The 16,967-nt window shown below is 36.1% G+C and overlaps 1 protein-coding gene across 2 annotated transcripts in view; it reads right to left on the bottom strand.

Moving 5' to 3' along the window:
- LOC121654807 (short transient receptor potential channel 4-like) overlaps positions 1 to 16,578 on the bottom strand; it is a 36,811-nt gene extending 20,233 nt beyond the window's left edge. Inside the window, exons 1-7 of one of the 2 annotated variants that reach the window (XM_042009115.1) lie at positions 16,173 to 16,578; positions 16,029 to 16,078; positions 10,294 to 10,508; positions 9,074 to 9,292; positions 3,470 to 3,610; positions 3,007 to 3,183; positions 761 to 961 (exon numbers count right to left, since the gene is read on the bottom strand). In XM_042009115.1, the coding sequence (XP_041865049.1) occupies positions 761 to 961; positions 3,007 to 3,183; positions 3,470 to 3,610; positions 9,074 to 9,292; positions 10,294 to 10,452 (897 nt within the window). In that variant the 5' untranslated portion in view covers positions 10,453 to 10,508; positions 16,029 to 16,078; positions 16,173 to 16,578. Of the gene's footprint in view, positions 1 to 760; positions 962 to 3,006; positions 3,184 to 3,469; positions 3,611 to 9,073; positions 9,293 to 10,293; positions 10,509 to 16,028 lie in introns of both variants that reach the window. The other variant, XM_042009114.1, reaches the window with a different exon arrangement.
- Between the last annotated feature and the right edge of the window lie 389 nt (positions 16,579 to 16,967).

Below are 16,967 nucleotides of genomic sequence, written 5' to 3'. Positions count from 1 at the left end.
AAAATGTTACAGCTCTTCTGTGATGTCTAGCTTCACTTAGAAAAAAAGACATAATTGCATTTTCATTGTTATTTTGTTATTTCACGCTAGCATTTAAATCTACAGCTACAATTTCTATATGGAATCAAACCCTTAGCATGCAGCCTTTTGTTTGGTTCCACTTTTTTTGATGTTTATTGTCATCTGCAGAAGCTACCATGGCCAAAACAGATAAAATTCAGCGATAACCCATGTCTGAGGAATAAAACCTGATGCTTATCTAACAGCACAATGACTGGTGGTGACACTTGTGAAAAGAATTTGGCTTGATGCAGCAGAAACTTCAGGCTTGGCAGTATTACTGAAACAACAAAATGTGAACATTGCCTGGGGCATACAGCATCAAATCATCACAGTATCATGAGGCAAACCGAGCGAGCATAAAAAAAAATCTGAAAAGGATATGAGTTCTTATTGCACAATTTAAAAGGCTATAACTGTGATATTGCAAACTCATACAGCTCTGTAGGTGACAGAGGGGGCAGGTGCATTGAGATGTCTACGTGTGTGTGTGTTATGAGCATAAATAGGATATCAACCAATACAACGTTGTACGAACAAGCAACCAGTCCTATTTCCTTCTTGTTCTGTCGTCTATAACAATCAACCTATATCCCAGCCATTTACACAATCTGTTTTTCTTATATTTGGATTAAACATGACCCCAAACCTCTTAAATGATCAATATTATATCATTATCAATAACATGCGTTACATTTACCTCTTTTTGGTGGTACTTGATCGCTAGTTTGAGTCTTGCCAGGTCATTGTTGCCCTCCTCTTCCAATAAGTTGATGTCATCTCTGTAATTGAGGATCATCTCCAGCTCTCTGGAGCTCCTTGTTTGATCCAGGAGATCCTTAGCAAACTGTTTGCATTGCTGAGACAGCTCCTCATACTCAGATTTGAATTCATTTTCCACCTGGAAACACATGCAGAGTAAAGATATTCTTTCACTAAAATAGCATAAACATTTGTAATTGTGACTCAGTATATTGAGAAAAACGTAAGCGAAAGTAGTTTGTCTAAAGCAAACTTTGCTTCTGGATATTTTAGTTTATGAAGCTCTTTCATTCTTGTTTACACATTTTTAATGGAACAACTCCATTAGTTATGCTTTAAAACCCTTTTATATCTTAATATCAAGGGGAGGAAGAGCTGTCTCAACTCTCAACTGAAGTTAAAATATACTATGAGTATGGACTGGGTTTAATCAGTCTCAGGTAAGACATTTACATCACCCCAGGCATTTTTCAAACTCTTTAAAGGATACCTTCATATTTTTTCTTTACTTAGTAAGAATAAATCTGTAAATATGTGATGTCCAACCTCTGTATTTCAACCACTTGCCTAGTTGCTGCTGCTCACCTCATCTCGTTAAAACCATCAACTCTTTGCCTTGAGCATGTTGTCCACAGCTAATAATGTGCGGCTAATGTTAGATTAACCTGCCAACTTTGACAAGTCTCTCATTTTATTCCTGTCAGTCACTGCTGTTCACTTTAACTGCTTATCTTGCTCATTACATAACTTCTACAACTCCTGGCAAAAAAATGAGGTAATAGCCGCTTTTTTCATCCAATTCTTTTAAACGAAAAACATATATATAGATATATAGATATATCTATATATATATAAGAAAACAACATTCTTTTTAATTTCTAACAGCTGAATGTTTGACATAAATAAATAAATACATTTATGGAATTATGAACCACCATTACACCACCTTTCATTGTTTATGACTTGATTAATTAAAAACAATACTCTTCATCTAATAGACTGATGAATTATTGTTTTCGGATCAACTTTGCAGGATGGAGCCTTGTTATTGATAAATCTTTATTTCCACAAAGTCATATCCATGCTAGCTATGTAAATAAGTTGACATGTCTTTACTGAAATAAAGAAAAAGTTTGAATGTTTTTCCTTAGTAGAAAGACACATTATCATCTCAAAAACTTACTTCACCAAAACTATTTTTCATTGATGGAATAAAAAAAGGGTTAGGTTATGCCATCTCCTCTGGTCCTTTATCTGATACAATGTGTAATATTAATGATTGCTGAAATATATCTATGTGCTTCAGGCATTCTTTACATGTTGGATCAAATCTGCACCAAACAAAAGTTTATGCGTTCTCTTTGGTAAAATAAATGCTTAATCGAATATCAGTTTTATTAACTCATTCATAGTTCATGACTGCTTCCTGTTTAGCCCACCATAACCTATTTTTTTCTGTTTAGGTCAAATGTTGTGACTCATGCTATTTCTGCCCATAAAAATAAACAAAAACAATAAACAATAAACAAACAAACAAACAAAAAAAACTCTGTTGTCTATTTTCTATTCTTTTCTGATGTGTTTGATGTCTTTCTGGGTCTGTCTATATGTTTTCCTTTTATAACCTTTTCATTTAGTTTGCTCCTTCTCCAGCTTTTATGTGCAGTTGATTGGAAACAGCCAATCAGCTTTTGCCACACACTGCCACACGTTTCAGAACAGTATTTATTATCAAAGAAATACAGATGATCTGCATAAGAACAGTATACAAATAACATATAATGTAAAAGATATGAGATTTTTAAAAGCTTTTTATTTCTTAATTCTCTATCTTTTTTTTATTTTTAGCATTTATTATTACTACTTCAATGAGCCATGAAAGTTCTGCCTGACGGAAATGTCATTAACTAAAGAAAATCAATCTTTCTTGATTATTTCTGTTTATAACATTTTCTCAACTCATTCTGGTGTATTAGGCTCTTATCAGATGACATTTACAAAGAGTAATTCATATTAATTACCACCAAATTAACTCACAGGGAAATATCTTCCACGCGAAGTATTATAAAAACAGTAATATAAAAGGTTTAATACCATAGTTTATAATGAACACACCTTATAGATCAGCACTTTTAAACCAAATTTTACACAACAGTAACTATTAGCTGGATCTCTTGTCCTCACCTTGCTGAGCTCCTGGAGCTCCCAGCTGAGCCTGAATGCGGTCAGAAAAGGGTCTTCACTAGAGAGTGCAATTAGCGAGGGACTCGACAGTGCTTTGTAGATGTTGAGGCGAGAGCGCGAGTGCCGCAAGCTGTCCACGTCTGAACTAGACACACACTCCACACAGTTGCAGCGCACCTGCAACATCAAACAAAACATGGACACATTTTAATGAGGCTTCCCTGTGTTTAGTCATGGATCAGGTTCCGGTCTTGCAAAGCAAGCTGAATCCATTATATCAAGTAAGTATTGTCCTGTCTGGGAATGATATTTAAACATTAACTACACACCAGGGAGTCACTGACCTTAAAATCCATGTGTATATTTACATGATAAATGAATTCTTATATAACAAATAAATAGAATGCATTCAAAGAGAATAATAGCGTTTATACCATGAATTAGACATGTATCCGTTACCTACCTCATGTGGCTGTGGCATAGACACACCTTTCTGCACCAGAAGCTTAATAATTTCATAGTTGTTGGTGTGTGCAGCAAGGATGATGGGAGTGATGTCAGGGGTGAAGTCAGAGTATTGCTTGTCCAATAAGATAGGTGGGACCTTTTAATAGAAGGGAGAAAATAAGACCTTTAGTCACACTTATATAGTATATATTGAGTGAAGCTTTTGAAAAAAACACATTTGTCCTTGGCCTGTAGCTTATTGTCAATTTATACTCTTTGTAGACCTTTTCTACTGATAACAGATCGCTCAATAGTAGAAGTAATTTGTTTGGTTGTACACAGAGCCTGAAAGGTATTTTACTTTCCTCAGAATTAAGGTTAAAGGTCCTCACAATAAGATTATATAGAATAAAAAAGATCAAGACCAGAGTATACAGCTTTTGAAAGCAATAGAAAAACTAAATATCAGTAAAAAATTATGGCTTCAGTCAGAGATGTGGATAATATGCCATCCAAGACCATTGTAAAGGATGTAGGCCACAGCTCAAAATATATCTGTATTCGACACATTTTAAAAGCAAATAATGCTCCAAAAATAACTCACCCAACCTATCCTACTTATCACCCACTGCAGCTAAGTCTTTCTGGTATTTGCTGCTTTTCAGTGGGAATACACCGCTGTGGGCAGCAGAGGAGTAAGCTGGGTTCTTTTCACTTCTTTTAATTGAAGGCCTATTATCTGATTCCCCGGCAGGGAAGGAACTTATGTCAGAGAGGATGAGCATGAGATAGGTAAAGACGTCAGCTTGAGGCAGACTCATGACAGATGGAAATAAGAGCTTCTAGTACTAGAGATAAAGCTGAAAGATGAATATTAAAGAGAAGAGAGTAGTTGGAAGATCTCAGGTTTTCTTGGCTGTAACAATACAATGGAGGAATCTGAGGAATTAGGATTTAAATCTTAAAGGCTGCAGCAGATTGCTATATTTTCTTTTACTAAACATTCTGCAGTAATACATGCACAACATGGTTTGGTATTGTATGGTTGAAATAAACAAGATTTTTCTGGGAAAAGACGCTATCTGGATGGTGATCTTCTGTCAACTAATGTCTTCTAATGGTACTTTTTCATGAGTGTGCAAGTTATGTATGAAATGCATTAAAGCACCCACATGTTTCAGGAATATTTGCTTTTAACTTTGTATTAAAAGCTTTCTTCCTTTCTTCTTTTGTCGTAAGGATGCGATAAAAGGGTTGATGGTTCCAAAAAGAGATTTAAAAAAAAATTAATTAGACTCCCTGGATAGTTTTCCATTACAACTCGGTGCATCATAAATGAACCGGGGTCGAAAAAAAGCAGTGAAAGCTGTGAAATTTAGTATGAAAACATCATTATTATTCCTTCCTTGCATAGTAGGCTGGATGCAGCAACAATTCTCTTCACTGATAATGTATTTGAGAAGCGCCCTTAGCCCATGGAGTGATTTCCATGACTGAATTGTGTTTTCAGTGCAGCCCCACCTGAGCGTCCAGAGATCACAGCCATCTAATATTGTTTTTTGACCTTATCTGTTCTGTACAGAGGACCTTCTCTATATCATCTGAATATGTTTTTTTTTTTTTTTTTTTGCAATTTAAAAAGGAAAAATTGCTTTCTTTGATGGTTTCCTAGGTAGGCTACTATTTTTTTGGTTGTTTTTTGTTATTATAAATTGAACTAATATGGCTTTGTTTTTAATCACAATGGATTGGCTTGAATTGATTGTGTGTGTAAAGTGCCTTTGGCAGTTTCGCTAATTTAGGGATTTAATCGGCACAGCAACAGCACAGACGTGGTTCTGGTTTAACAGGATTTTATTTTAACGTATGTGAGGAAGACCAGGACAACCAGCCTGGCTGTCTGCTCTGAGCTCTGCTTCTCCTACCAGAGCCTCAGCACACTACTACACTACAGCACAGATAAGGATGGATCATGATTAGACATGCCAGTCTGCCTCATCTGCTGCTGCTCCCTGAACCACAGCTGCATATCTCCTCCCTACAGCAGAGCCGGAGCCACGCCCACCGCCACAGTGCCCTGAGATGCCTTTGTCATGAACTGGTGCTTTTCAAATAAAGCTAAATTGACTTTTGACACAAAATGAAAACCCAAGTTTTTTGTCACACACTATCTTTCCACAAAGTATTTAGCGGTAAAACTGACAAAAAATTTGTCAAAGTTTTGTTTTTTCTGTTACACAACTATTTTTTTCTATTACATGTCTTCTGCATCCTATGCCCTAATATTTTTTTGTCTGTGCGTATGTGTTGTTGGCATCAAATTTCAAATGAAAAAAGTCTCCATTTCAATTTAATGCATGTGCATTTTTGATTTGTTAGAATAAATAACAGAGGTTTTTGTCTGTTAGTAGATTGAGCAGATATCTAGCTCCCGAGATCAAAGCATATTGCAAAGACAAAAAAACCTGCTTAGAAGCAGACCAGATGGGGGCACTGATCGGGGTCACTGGGCACCAGATTTGAGTGGGGAACCTTCTTGATACTGAACCAAGTGCAGCCCAAAAAGGAAAAAAAAAAAATCCTCTTTGAATTTTTTTCTTTGGAGAATGTACATGGTGTCCTAGTGCCAGTGCAGGTTCTGACCAGGTTATCCTTTTTTCTTTTTTTCTTTCCACAGCTCAAAAAATACACAATAGGTTGAATGACTAAATCAGTAGCTAAATTGATTGTAGGAATGAGAGTAAGCATCCTTTTTCTGCTTGGCCTTTGAAAGACAGGGAAAGCCCCGTTCTGATTCTGAACAAGGTAAAATTGGTATATTAAATTAATTAATGGCATTATAATTAAATAGGAGTGAGTGTGAGGGGTTGTTTGTGTCTCTGTGTTGGCCCTGTGATAGACTGGCGACCTGTCTAGTGTGTATCTTGCCTCTCGCCTGCTAATTGCTGGGACCGGCTCCAGCTCCCCTGCAACCCTGAATTGGACTAAGCAGTATAGAAAATGAGTAAATGAATGATTAAATAACAGAAAATGATAACAATTATATAAAACTAATAAAAGTTTAATAGATTTACCATCTGATATTTTGGTAGTTTTGGGTAAAAATCTTTACACTTCATTTCATTTTATTATATTTCAAATCAGTCAAAAGAGAGAACTGACAAGCCAAAGTTATGAAAAGGTCTGAAAGCTTCTATGTGAGATAGTCAAGCTCATGAAGCTTTGTGCTACAGCACCTAGCTGAGAGAACACATTTAAAACAAATGCTATTTTGGGGATTAGTTTTCTCAAAACTGTTTCATCCATATTGCACCCAAAAGTCAATCCGTCACACAGACCCTAATCACTGTTGTGGTTTACCCTTCAAGCAGCCACTCCATATGATGGCGCAGAGCCATATCTGAGCGTTGTTATAATTCACAGAGGAGGTTAATGTAATATGCTCCGATATACTGCATTGTCCATGTGGGAGGAGGAGGGGTTTCAAATAATCTACATCAAACAGTCTTGGCCTGTGCCCAGGCATGGACCAGGAGGAGGACAAACTGGTAGATGTGAAGTTATGATAACTGCATAGAAAAGAGATGAAATTACAGCCCACTGTTATTACTCATAGAATGAGACATTCATAATCAATATTGATTAAACAAGCAATATTAGTATTTGCATCTGCAAAAGCTCACTAAGCTTTTACTTCTGTTTTCATTGTGCTCTATTTTGAGCCTCTCGCTGGTTTTCAGTTGTCATCCTACAACATCATAAACATGCAGCTGGCAGAAAATGGGACACTGAGTAGTTCTGTTTCTGTGTATTGTGGAAAAAATAAGCTCAAGTCTGGAAGTCAAGAATGCATGACTGTGCTTTTTTTACATCTTGCTCTTTGTCATGTAGGTGGGATTTCCTTACATAACATATCTCCTGATAAATAAAGAGAAAAAAAATACATGAGCTACAGTGTCTCTGCCACTGGCAGATGCTTATCTGAATGCTTAGGATAATACATGGAGCTGTTTAAATGGCTGCTATCAATGCAGGGGAGGCTTTTCAGTGGACAATGAATAAGCCACAATGCTTGGGAGATTATTACAAACACATCACTCAGACATCTGACAAAATAGAAAGACAAATATGCCCTATTTCTACAAACCATCAAATCAACCTCCCATTAATAAATCTCAGAAAAGACTGGCATGCATTTTTCCCAGACAGCTTTTTAATCTAATCCATGGGGCTCTCAAGAGGTGATTTGGCTGCGTTGGAGAGATCTATTTTCACAGCCTCCTCGTGTGACACAAAGAACTGCTATCTTACAAAGACATTAAGTTAAAGAGGTAATGTGTCAGCTGATTGATGTGTCTATGGGGTTCAGACTGGGAATTTTTGCCCTCTGTGATTTGACTCCCTCCATATAAATTTCTTAAACAAGTCTGAACTATTGCTTGAGCTTGTGCTTCACTTTCTTCCCGAATATGATTAACCTTTCCCATTTTCATTCTTTTCATTATTTTACTTATTGTTTGAAAGCCTTGTTTCTCGCTTCTAACAGGACACTGTGGGAGCAGCAGGAACTTGTCCCCATCAGTGATTGATAAGAATGCATTTATTCCTTTGTGCTTGATAATGCATTACTGCTGGCAGGAAATAAAAAGAGAAAGAAGTGAAGCATTCATGTGTGTGCTTGTGTTCCACTGAGTTTAGTACATGTGGGGTAGAGACAAGATAAAATGTAAGAACTAAAATGAGTTTTTCTCCTTTTTTTAAATTAATGCAATTGTGCTTGAAACAAGCAGCTATCATCTGCAACAAGAAGAGACTTAATCACAAAGAGCTGCATTCTCAGGCTACTGTGATTTTTATGTTTTACAAAATTAAAAACAGAGACATGAGAGTGCTCTAATTTTGCACAAATGATATATAATCCTTTCTCTCAGTTAACATACTGGCCAAGTCTTTTCTTGATCAACTTGTTCCTTTCTCAAAAAGCAGAAACAGACTCATAAAGACAGCTGTTTGAAGTCTGAGCTGTTGTTGATCTCAACAATACAAAGCCAATTATGCTGGATGGTATGAAGGCTCCAGGCAACTACACACAGTTTATAAGATACACAATTAGTAGCTACAAGTATTTCACTGCCTGGCAGCTTTTTTATCAATCAGGTGGATGAAAAGACCTGTTGCGTTTTGGCACTTAGGCCTCTGTGTATGTGGACAGTTTTGCTTTTAGTTCTATGGCTGCAGTGCAATTATTTAGTTTTCAGACATTTTTTTCATACACTTTATGATAAATGCAACATGTGGTGTGAAGGGAACACAAGTGCATTTTTCCAATTTAACATTGTTTTGGATTAAAGGTAACAATTATACTACTGTTTCACACACACACGAAGAAAACTAGCACAGGGCGCAACACAGCAGCATTAATCATTTCCAAAAAATATTATTAATTAATAAATTAAAGTACCAAAATATGGGGAAACAAATGAATTTAGAGAACCACTAGAGAATATTACTAATCACTTTCTCTTTATAAGCACATATCTTCTCTGTTGACTGACTTCTCCTTCGTAGATGGATCACCCTCAAATGGAATTGCCTTCTTTCCCCTCAGGCCCCTCCTCACCTGCATGCCTCCACTTGGCTTCTTGTGATTGAGCAGCAGCTCTACGGCTCCCACCACTTCCTTGCGAATGGCGTGCAGAAGGGCATCGCCAACATAGACGTTGAAGCTCAGCAGAAGCTCAATGATTTCCAGGTTCTCGTTCTCAATGGCAATCAGCAGAGCTGTGCGTCCAAGAGGGTCAATGCAGTTGATGTTGATCTTGAAGTAGATTTCTGCTTCCTGGGGTGGGAAAAAAAAAAAGTGCTGAGTTGGTTTCAAGGGCTACTCTGTAATTGGGCAAACCAATCACTTAAAAGACCAGAGAGTCTTCACATTGTTGTTTTGGAAATGACAGAGCAAAATGCAGTTTCATTTTTTCTAAACCATACAATAAACATGACGGTGTTGGAAAATCAAATCAAAACTAGTCATGTTTTGAAGGCTAAAGGCAAAAAAAAAAGAAAAGAAAAGTGGTTTCTTTTTAAAATCTATTATTTTCCATTGGTCATCTCTACCCACTGCAGTACTCTTACATAATGACTTTCTATTAATATGATTTGTTTTGGATTTTTTGTTGTTGTTGTTTTGTTTTCCATCTTGTCAACAGTCAATTTTCTAAAATATATAAACGCAGAAATATAATTACATTTTCATTTATTTAGTTCAGTTAAATAAAAATTGGAGCAGAGTAGCTAAACTTTTGCACCTACAATTTTAAGTTTTTAACAACATTTAAGGCTAATAATTATAATTTAATAGATGATAATGATATATATTTTATATTATTGTGAAACTTTTAAGCCAACCAGGTCTTGTTGTAAATTTCTATATGCATACATTTCCATTTCCATATTAGAAAATTTGACAAATTATACAGTAAGTAATTAATTGCAATTATGACCTTTTTTTACTCAAAAATAAATAAATAAATAAAAAACAAAAAAAAAACAAAGAAAAAAAGTTGCTGTTAGAGGGAGATAATCAGCATCAGATATCCGCTAATACAAGCCCGACACCTGTGAATGTGGTAAACAAAGGTCTCAAATGTAATTGGAGATGAGTGGCTATTATGGCTGCACGTCACCCACAATCTACTAATCTTTTTGGAATCAGTCTAATTAGCTTATGGCTTTAATATCCATCCAGTCTTCCAATTTTCAGACTCTCAAGTAGCTGCATTCATTTGTCCATTTATCAGTCAATATATACATTTTTCAATGTAATTATGCATACACACACACCTCCAGAGCTTGCTTTACGCTAGCATAGTCCCCTTTCTCCACAGCTCCAAGGTAGGCTTTTTCCAAAGGAGACAGCTCCGACTCGGCCCGCACAATTCTCAGCGGGATGCGATCCCGGTATGAAGAGCTGTCAGTCCGCCGGTAGTACAGCTGTGACATCTCCCCGGGCTTCAGCTTACCAGCACCCTGCTAACACTGCTACAGCTGCTGCCAGGCTGAGTGAGTTCACACAGGAAGGGACAGGGACAAAGGTGTTAAAAAAAAAAGAATAAACTTGTTGCTGAAAACCTTTATAAGTGAATGTGACAAATGCAGGAGAAGTGGATAACAACCAGAGGAGATCTACAGAAATACTTCACAACACAATAGTGGTGCTAAAAAGTTTGTGACTTATTTAAAATTTTCTGTATTTCTGCAAACTTACAACACAAAACATCAGATTGTCACACAAGTTTTAAACCAGATAAAGAGAGTGCAACAAAACAAATTAAACATGCACAAAATACTTATTTTTCCATCTTTTGAAGAAAATTATCCAACCTTATGTACATGTTGCTGGCAAAAGAAAATAGTCTTAGTCTTAGTTGGTGCAATTATTTCATGCCACAGATGGGTTTCAGAAAAAGATCTATTGATACAGTTGGACAAAGCTTATGACCACTGATATTCTTCCCAGAGTTGTTGACAGAAATCCCACTAAGAGAAGGTGTAAATTAGTCTGTGATGCCATGAAGCCACGATAACTTCTAACATCAATGGCCTTTCATATATTTGACGAATATTAGTGTTCATTACACCACTTTCAAGAGGATACTCAACAACACTGCCATGATGTGCATGACAGGGCTGCAAGAAGAACACCATTGCTCTTTGGAAAAAGAACATTGCTAGCTTCTTGAGGTTTGCTAACAAAAACACATATTGATAAGACAGAACCCTGCTAGAAAAAATGTTCAGTAAATAGATTATTTTTTATGGTTTAAGAGACAGAGGAAAACAGTTCATTCAAGTAAACCTTTTCTATTTTAAATTGTATTGGTGGTAGTTTCATGGTTTGGATCTGTCTTTGCCTCACACTGGGCATCAGTAAATTATAGCAACAAAATACAAAGACATATGAGGACATTTACATGTATACTGAATTTCATGGCAAAGTGAATATTGAAGAAAGACAACATTCCTAAGCACAAAAGCTATTTTGTCAAGTGATCATTAAAGAAGAAACAAATTAATGTTTTAGATGAACCAAGAATGGCCAGCTGATGTGCTGGGCTTATCAGCAATTACCGGAAATGTTACAAATGCACTTCTTCCTGCACAAGGGGTTTGAATACTGCAGGCAAAGATATACATGCTCGAGTTTGTATAACATCTATGTCTTATAGACTGATTGATTTTTTTTAGTCTTCTTTCAGGACTGCAGATGGCTTAAGTCATATTCATATAAGTACAGAAGATTATGTGTGATTGTAAAATTTGCAGATGCAGCCTACACATGTCCAAGTCTTTACTTTCAGACTGAAGGTGATTAAATATATACAAAAAGGATAAATCAGCTGATACTGAATTTAAATGAGCAACTTGTGATTTCTGCAAACATGCTAATTGGTGAATAACAAAAGGAGAAAACAACATAGAACTGTACTAGTCTAATCTCTTGCTCTGCCATTGTCTCTCTTTTCCTCACTTCATCCAATAATGCCCTCTAGAATTTCTATGATGAATCAGCCACAGTGTGTTTTCAAAACGGCCAATGTGTTGATACCCAGTTGCTGGCAAGGGATACAGTGCATAAAGTGAAATGTTGCTATAAAGTGATGCTCCAGAATTGAAGAAAAAGTTGTGAAGTTTCTCAGCCTCGTGATTGCCATGATTAAACTTTTTATATAGTCCACTGTAAGTCATAGTAAAAATAAAAGTCATTACAATAACAAAGTATTACCATAGAAAATTATCTTGGTGTACTTATGCTAATAATTTTGGTCTTAAAGAAAGTGTTATAAAGTGTGTTATAGAGCCTTTTTTACTGGTAAAGTCTGGAGACTTACAAAACCCAAACTGCCTAAATGACTTTTTTTTTTTTATAAATTAGTCTTTCTCTCCTAGGTATCTCCATGTTACATATATACAACCAAGACCTTAGTTCTAGTTCAAATAGAAATTTGAAAGACAACATAATAACAAATGATGATATATTTTGATTGTGGGTGCCTTTCAAAACATTAAATGATATATTACATTTAAAACCAACAATGGATTAAAGTTAAGCAACTAAACAAGCAATTAAAATGTGCACAAAAAAAAAGAAAAAAAAACTACATCCATAAATTAGATAGCAGAGGTGTAGAGTTTATGTGGCAGAGGCCAGGCTAAAGAGCTGGGTTTCCAGAGATTATTTAAAAGTAGGAAACTCAATGGTACAGATGGGGAGTGAAAGATCTGAGAGGATCTGAGAAAAAAAAAGGAACCAGGACTATGAAGAGTGATGAAGGTTTGGAGTTGGTGGACTGGTAGAGCTGAGTATCATCTACATAGAAGTGAAAGGAGCAAAACCCACGAATTGGTGGGGTAGTGACTGGACATTTTTGAGATGTACAAATTGAGTGTAGCAGAGAGGTATGATGTAGGCAAAGCAAGTGGTGAATAAGATAAATCAATATATGCTAAACAGATAAGAAATAGATTATAGGAAATGCTCTCAAAAGCAGTAGCCAAGTTGAGTAAGATGAATATGGAATGAAAATGAAAGTCAGCTCCCATCAACAGATCACTGGTGACTATCTAATGCTTTTTCAGTGCTATAAGTAGGGCACTGACAGGGGCATTATATTTGCATCCCATAATCATTTTAAATGGAAACACTTAATTTTATAGACAAATGGTAAGCAAGTATGTTACATCTCAGGTTTTGAATAAATCATGTTAACACAAAATGTGTTAAAAAAAAGTCATTATTAGGTCATGTAGCTGGGAAAATATGTAATTCTTTGTTTTTGTAAACAAAGATTACATGTCGTAAAACTAGGACTGTCAAACAGTTAAGATTTTTAATCTAATTAACCACAGCATAGCTATGGATTAATCACCAATAATCACAATTACTAACAATTCAAACTCTAAACCTAAGTGTTAAAGCTAAATTTGGAGCCTCAATAAATGTGTGCTTGATGCTGAGACTGAGGTGCTTCGGGGAACATAAACTTTGTTTTTCTCCTTCTGCAAAAAACAGTGTTTTTTTTGTTGTTGTTGTTTTGTTTGTTTGTTTATTATTATTATTGTTCAGTCTTTGCTTTTTAATTTTCAAACTTTCCTTCTAAAAGACAAACAGGTTTTTTTGGATTCTTCCAACCCACTCTGGCTACAATCATACATTACGTATATGCAGCGACTTTTCTTGGCTCTCATTACCTACCATTGTACATAGAGTGGCAGCTACAGATTATTTTGCTTTGACTTCCTCAAAGTACATATAACTTTCTACTCACTTTAAATTGTGGACATCTTACTAATAAAAAGTCTGAACAACGGAGCTATATTCTTAAAATATTTGTAAGATAACGATCAAAAGACAATTCTTATTGCCAGACATCCTATTTGAGAAAAATACATGTTACCTCTAATCAGTGTCCAAAACTGGTAACTATGGGCAGTTTTAAGGTGTGATGGCAATCAACATCTGTGGCTCATATTCACTTAGTGCTTCTGCCTGTAGTGCTTCAGTGGTTTACTGAAATTTTCATGTGACAATCAGTGCATGTGCTTGCACAGTTGGACCATTTAATTAGAATACTGTCCTTGGCCTACTGTGTAAGTATGGGATGTATTGACTATGATCAACTACAACAGGAGACCATATGCCCTAATTGAACTTGTTTGTTATGGGGCTTTTTTCCAATTGACCTATTATGTCACAGACCAGAACAAGTACTCAGCAATGTGGCTGGCAGCAAATTGGTGCCATTTTGAGTGGTGATCAGGGCAACTTTTTCACTAGCCTTTGTATATTTTGTAAGTGCTTTACAATTAAAATCACCATTCAAAAGCACCATATAAGTACAGACAGACCAATTAAGTGTTTACGGATAAGATTAATGATATCCTCTGGGATTATTCTATATTGTTACTGGTCATCTTATATGCAGCTTTGTATGTTACTTCGGGATCATAACCTGCATGAGGCAAGGACTTTTGGTCATATATAGGTTACCAAGAAATATAATTTCATTCAGTTTACATCTTTCCAACTATTTAAAAGTGGAGTTTTCATCAAACTTACAACACTGTTTTTTTTTTTTTTTTTTTTTTTTATGTCACAAAGACTTACTGAGTGATAGATACTTCATCCTATCACCTCCTAAGCACAATCTTCATTTGAGACCATTTTTTTTTCTTTGTTTTTCTTTTCACTCATTGTTTACTTTTTGGTCACACTTGCTTGGTTCGGTTTAGGTATTAAACCTATTTGGTTAAGTACAGACAATGCCGGTTACTTGTTAGGTTAAGGCACCAAAGCTGTTTGGTTAATTTTAAGAATCTAACCTGGTAAGGTTTAGGGAAGGATTGCAGTGTTGTTTAAAATACCACTTCATAAAGTCAAACCAGCACATTGTAAAATGATCTGGGATTTAAAAAACAAAACAGACGACTAAAAAAAAAAACTAAACTAAAAACAACTCTTTCATTATGTTCACCAGGGGCATTAAAAATTACACTAAGTACCCCCATCTACGTTACTTTTTAACACTGCAGAGGTTCTGACAAAATGGCAGTGTGTGATGGCATCAGAATGAGAGCAGCCTGGAGAGACAGTCTTATTAAGCCATGGCCACATATTGATTTAGTGTCCATTCATAACTAACTTGTTGCCATGCAATATTTTTCCCTGGGGGAGGGGGTTGTCTCCAGCTTCTGTTCCTAACTGACACTTTTTCCATCTATGTCACCGGTCTTCATCTCCTGTAGTCAAGATGTCGTATATTCCTGTTAAAGATGTGAACATTGACTTCTGATATTTTCTGATAATAACATGCAATAAAGAAAAAGTCAAGGCACTGTAAAAAAGAAAGATTTGCTCTAGGTGATGTTTTTTCTACTAATTATTTTGGTAGGGGGTTTCAGATCTAACAGTATAGTTTTTTCAAAGGTCTTCTTCAGTTTAAATTGTTAAACATATCTAGCTATTTGAGATGCCTGCTGTTTAAAAGACAGTAGATAGGATTCCAAGACAGGGTTTGTGATATTAAAATTATGTTTCATATGTCTTAAGCCATATGATTTACACATTTGACTGTTTCATACTCAAATAAATAAACAAAAAGTAGCAAAATTATGCTTAAATCAGGAAAATGTACACGAGGAACAGAAAAAAAAACATAAAAACACGCACCATTTAAACAGACTATCTTCAACTATAACCTAATAATTTACAAAGAAAAAATCGTATTCATTTTGTTACAGATGCATATGTCAGTACTGAAAAGTATGTAGTGAGCACAATATAGTTTACTGTGAAAGTTACAGTAAGATTGCAGCAGCTGATAAGATCGTGTGGCACATTTAGAGAATCCTGTTCAAACCTAAAACAATGATAAAATTACTGACTAACTAACGACAAGTCTGCGTAACGTGGTGATATTGACTGTATGTGTTCTAAAATGATTATGACATTTTTATTCACGTTTGTGCGCGAGACTAAAATATCTTGAAATGTGTACATTTTCAAGCAAAGAACAAACCTTTGGGATGTTGAGCATTGGAACTTGGCTCATGGAGATCCACGTTCGTCCTTTGCAAATAGCATGGAAAAGAAAATCAGCTTAACTTCATGAATTTTGTTTCCCCCCCAGATGTGAACCAGCAGTGTGGATCTAAATGCAGACCTTGCTTGTTGATATGTTTGTGCCTTGAGACGCCAGTTCGTCTTTTTCTTGTTTTCTCTGCCTAGTCTGCATTCTCCACTCTTGTTTTTGGACACTTGATCGCTGTCCAACTGTTCATTCCGTTTCGGTCGGTTTTGATCACGATTTCCATTCGGTCTTACGCAAAGGAAAACACCGCATTCAGCTCACCGCGCAATAAATCCTGGAGTCGAAAATGAGCAAACACCGTGCAAGTTTCCCCGCCAGATCGCATCTGCTTTTGCTGTTCCTCAGTTTTTCCCCATGGCTAATTTTCACCTATGCTTTTGCCCAGTCGACTTAATCCACCTGTTGGGGGCGATTGAGCGAAAAGAAGCGCCTCCAGAAATAAACGCAGAGCATCCAGATGCCTGGCAGGCGGTCTGCGGAGCGCTGCTGCAGATGACTCGTGCGCACTTGGAGACGCATTGAACACTGTGGCACTGCAAGAGGGAGAAAAATAATCTAAACAAACAACTCAGCCCCGAACCCATCCTCACTTCTAACAAATAAAACTGAGATCCAACATCACTGTATGATTCCACAACACAGAGGCTTGAAATGGTCTGAAAATGAACATCAGTTTTGGATATTTTTAGTCTAGCCAACATCCAAAACCGTTTGGAAGATATTTCTGTCTGCAATCTCACCCAAAAGCGACAGATTTTTCGTTTATTTAATGCTTGACTATTGAAAGGGAAGAAGAGGGATATTGAAACGACAAACTTTAGGATATAGGGCTTATTATTTGATCATTTCATCATTTTATTAAAAAAT

This window comes from Melanotaenia boesemani, chromosome 15 (assembly GCF_017639745.1).
Source record: "Melanotaenia boesemani isolate fMelBoe1 chromosome 15, fMelBoe1.pri, whole genome shotgun sequence".
Classification (NCBI taxonomy): domain Eukaryota; kingdom Metazoa; phylum Chordata; class Actinopteri; order Atheriniformes; family Melanotaeniidae; genus Melanotaenia; species Melanotaenia boesemani.
Note: the sequence above shows the minus strand (reverse complement) of the source record. Positions and strands in the feature narration are given on the sequence as shown.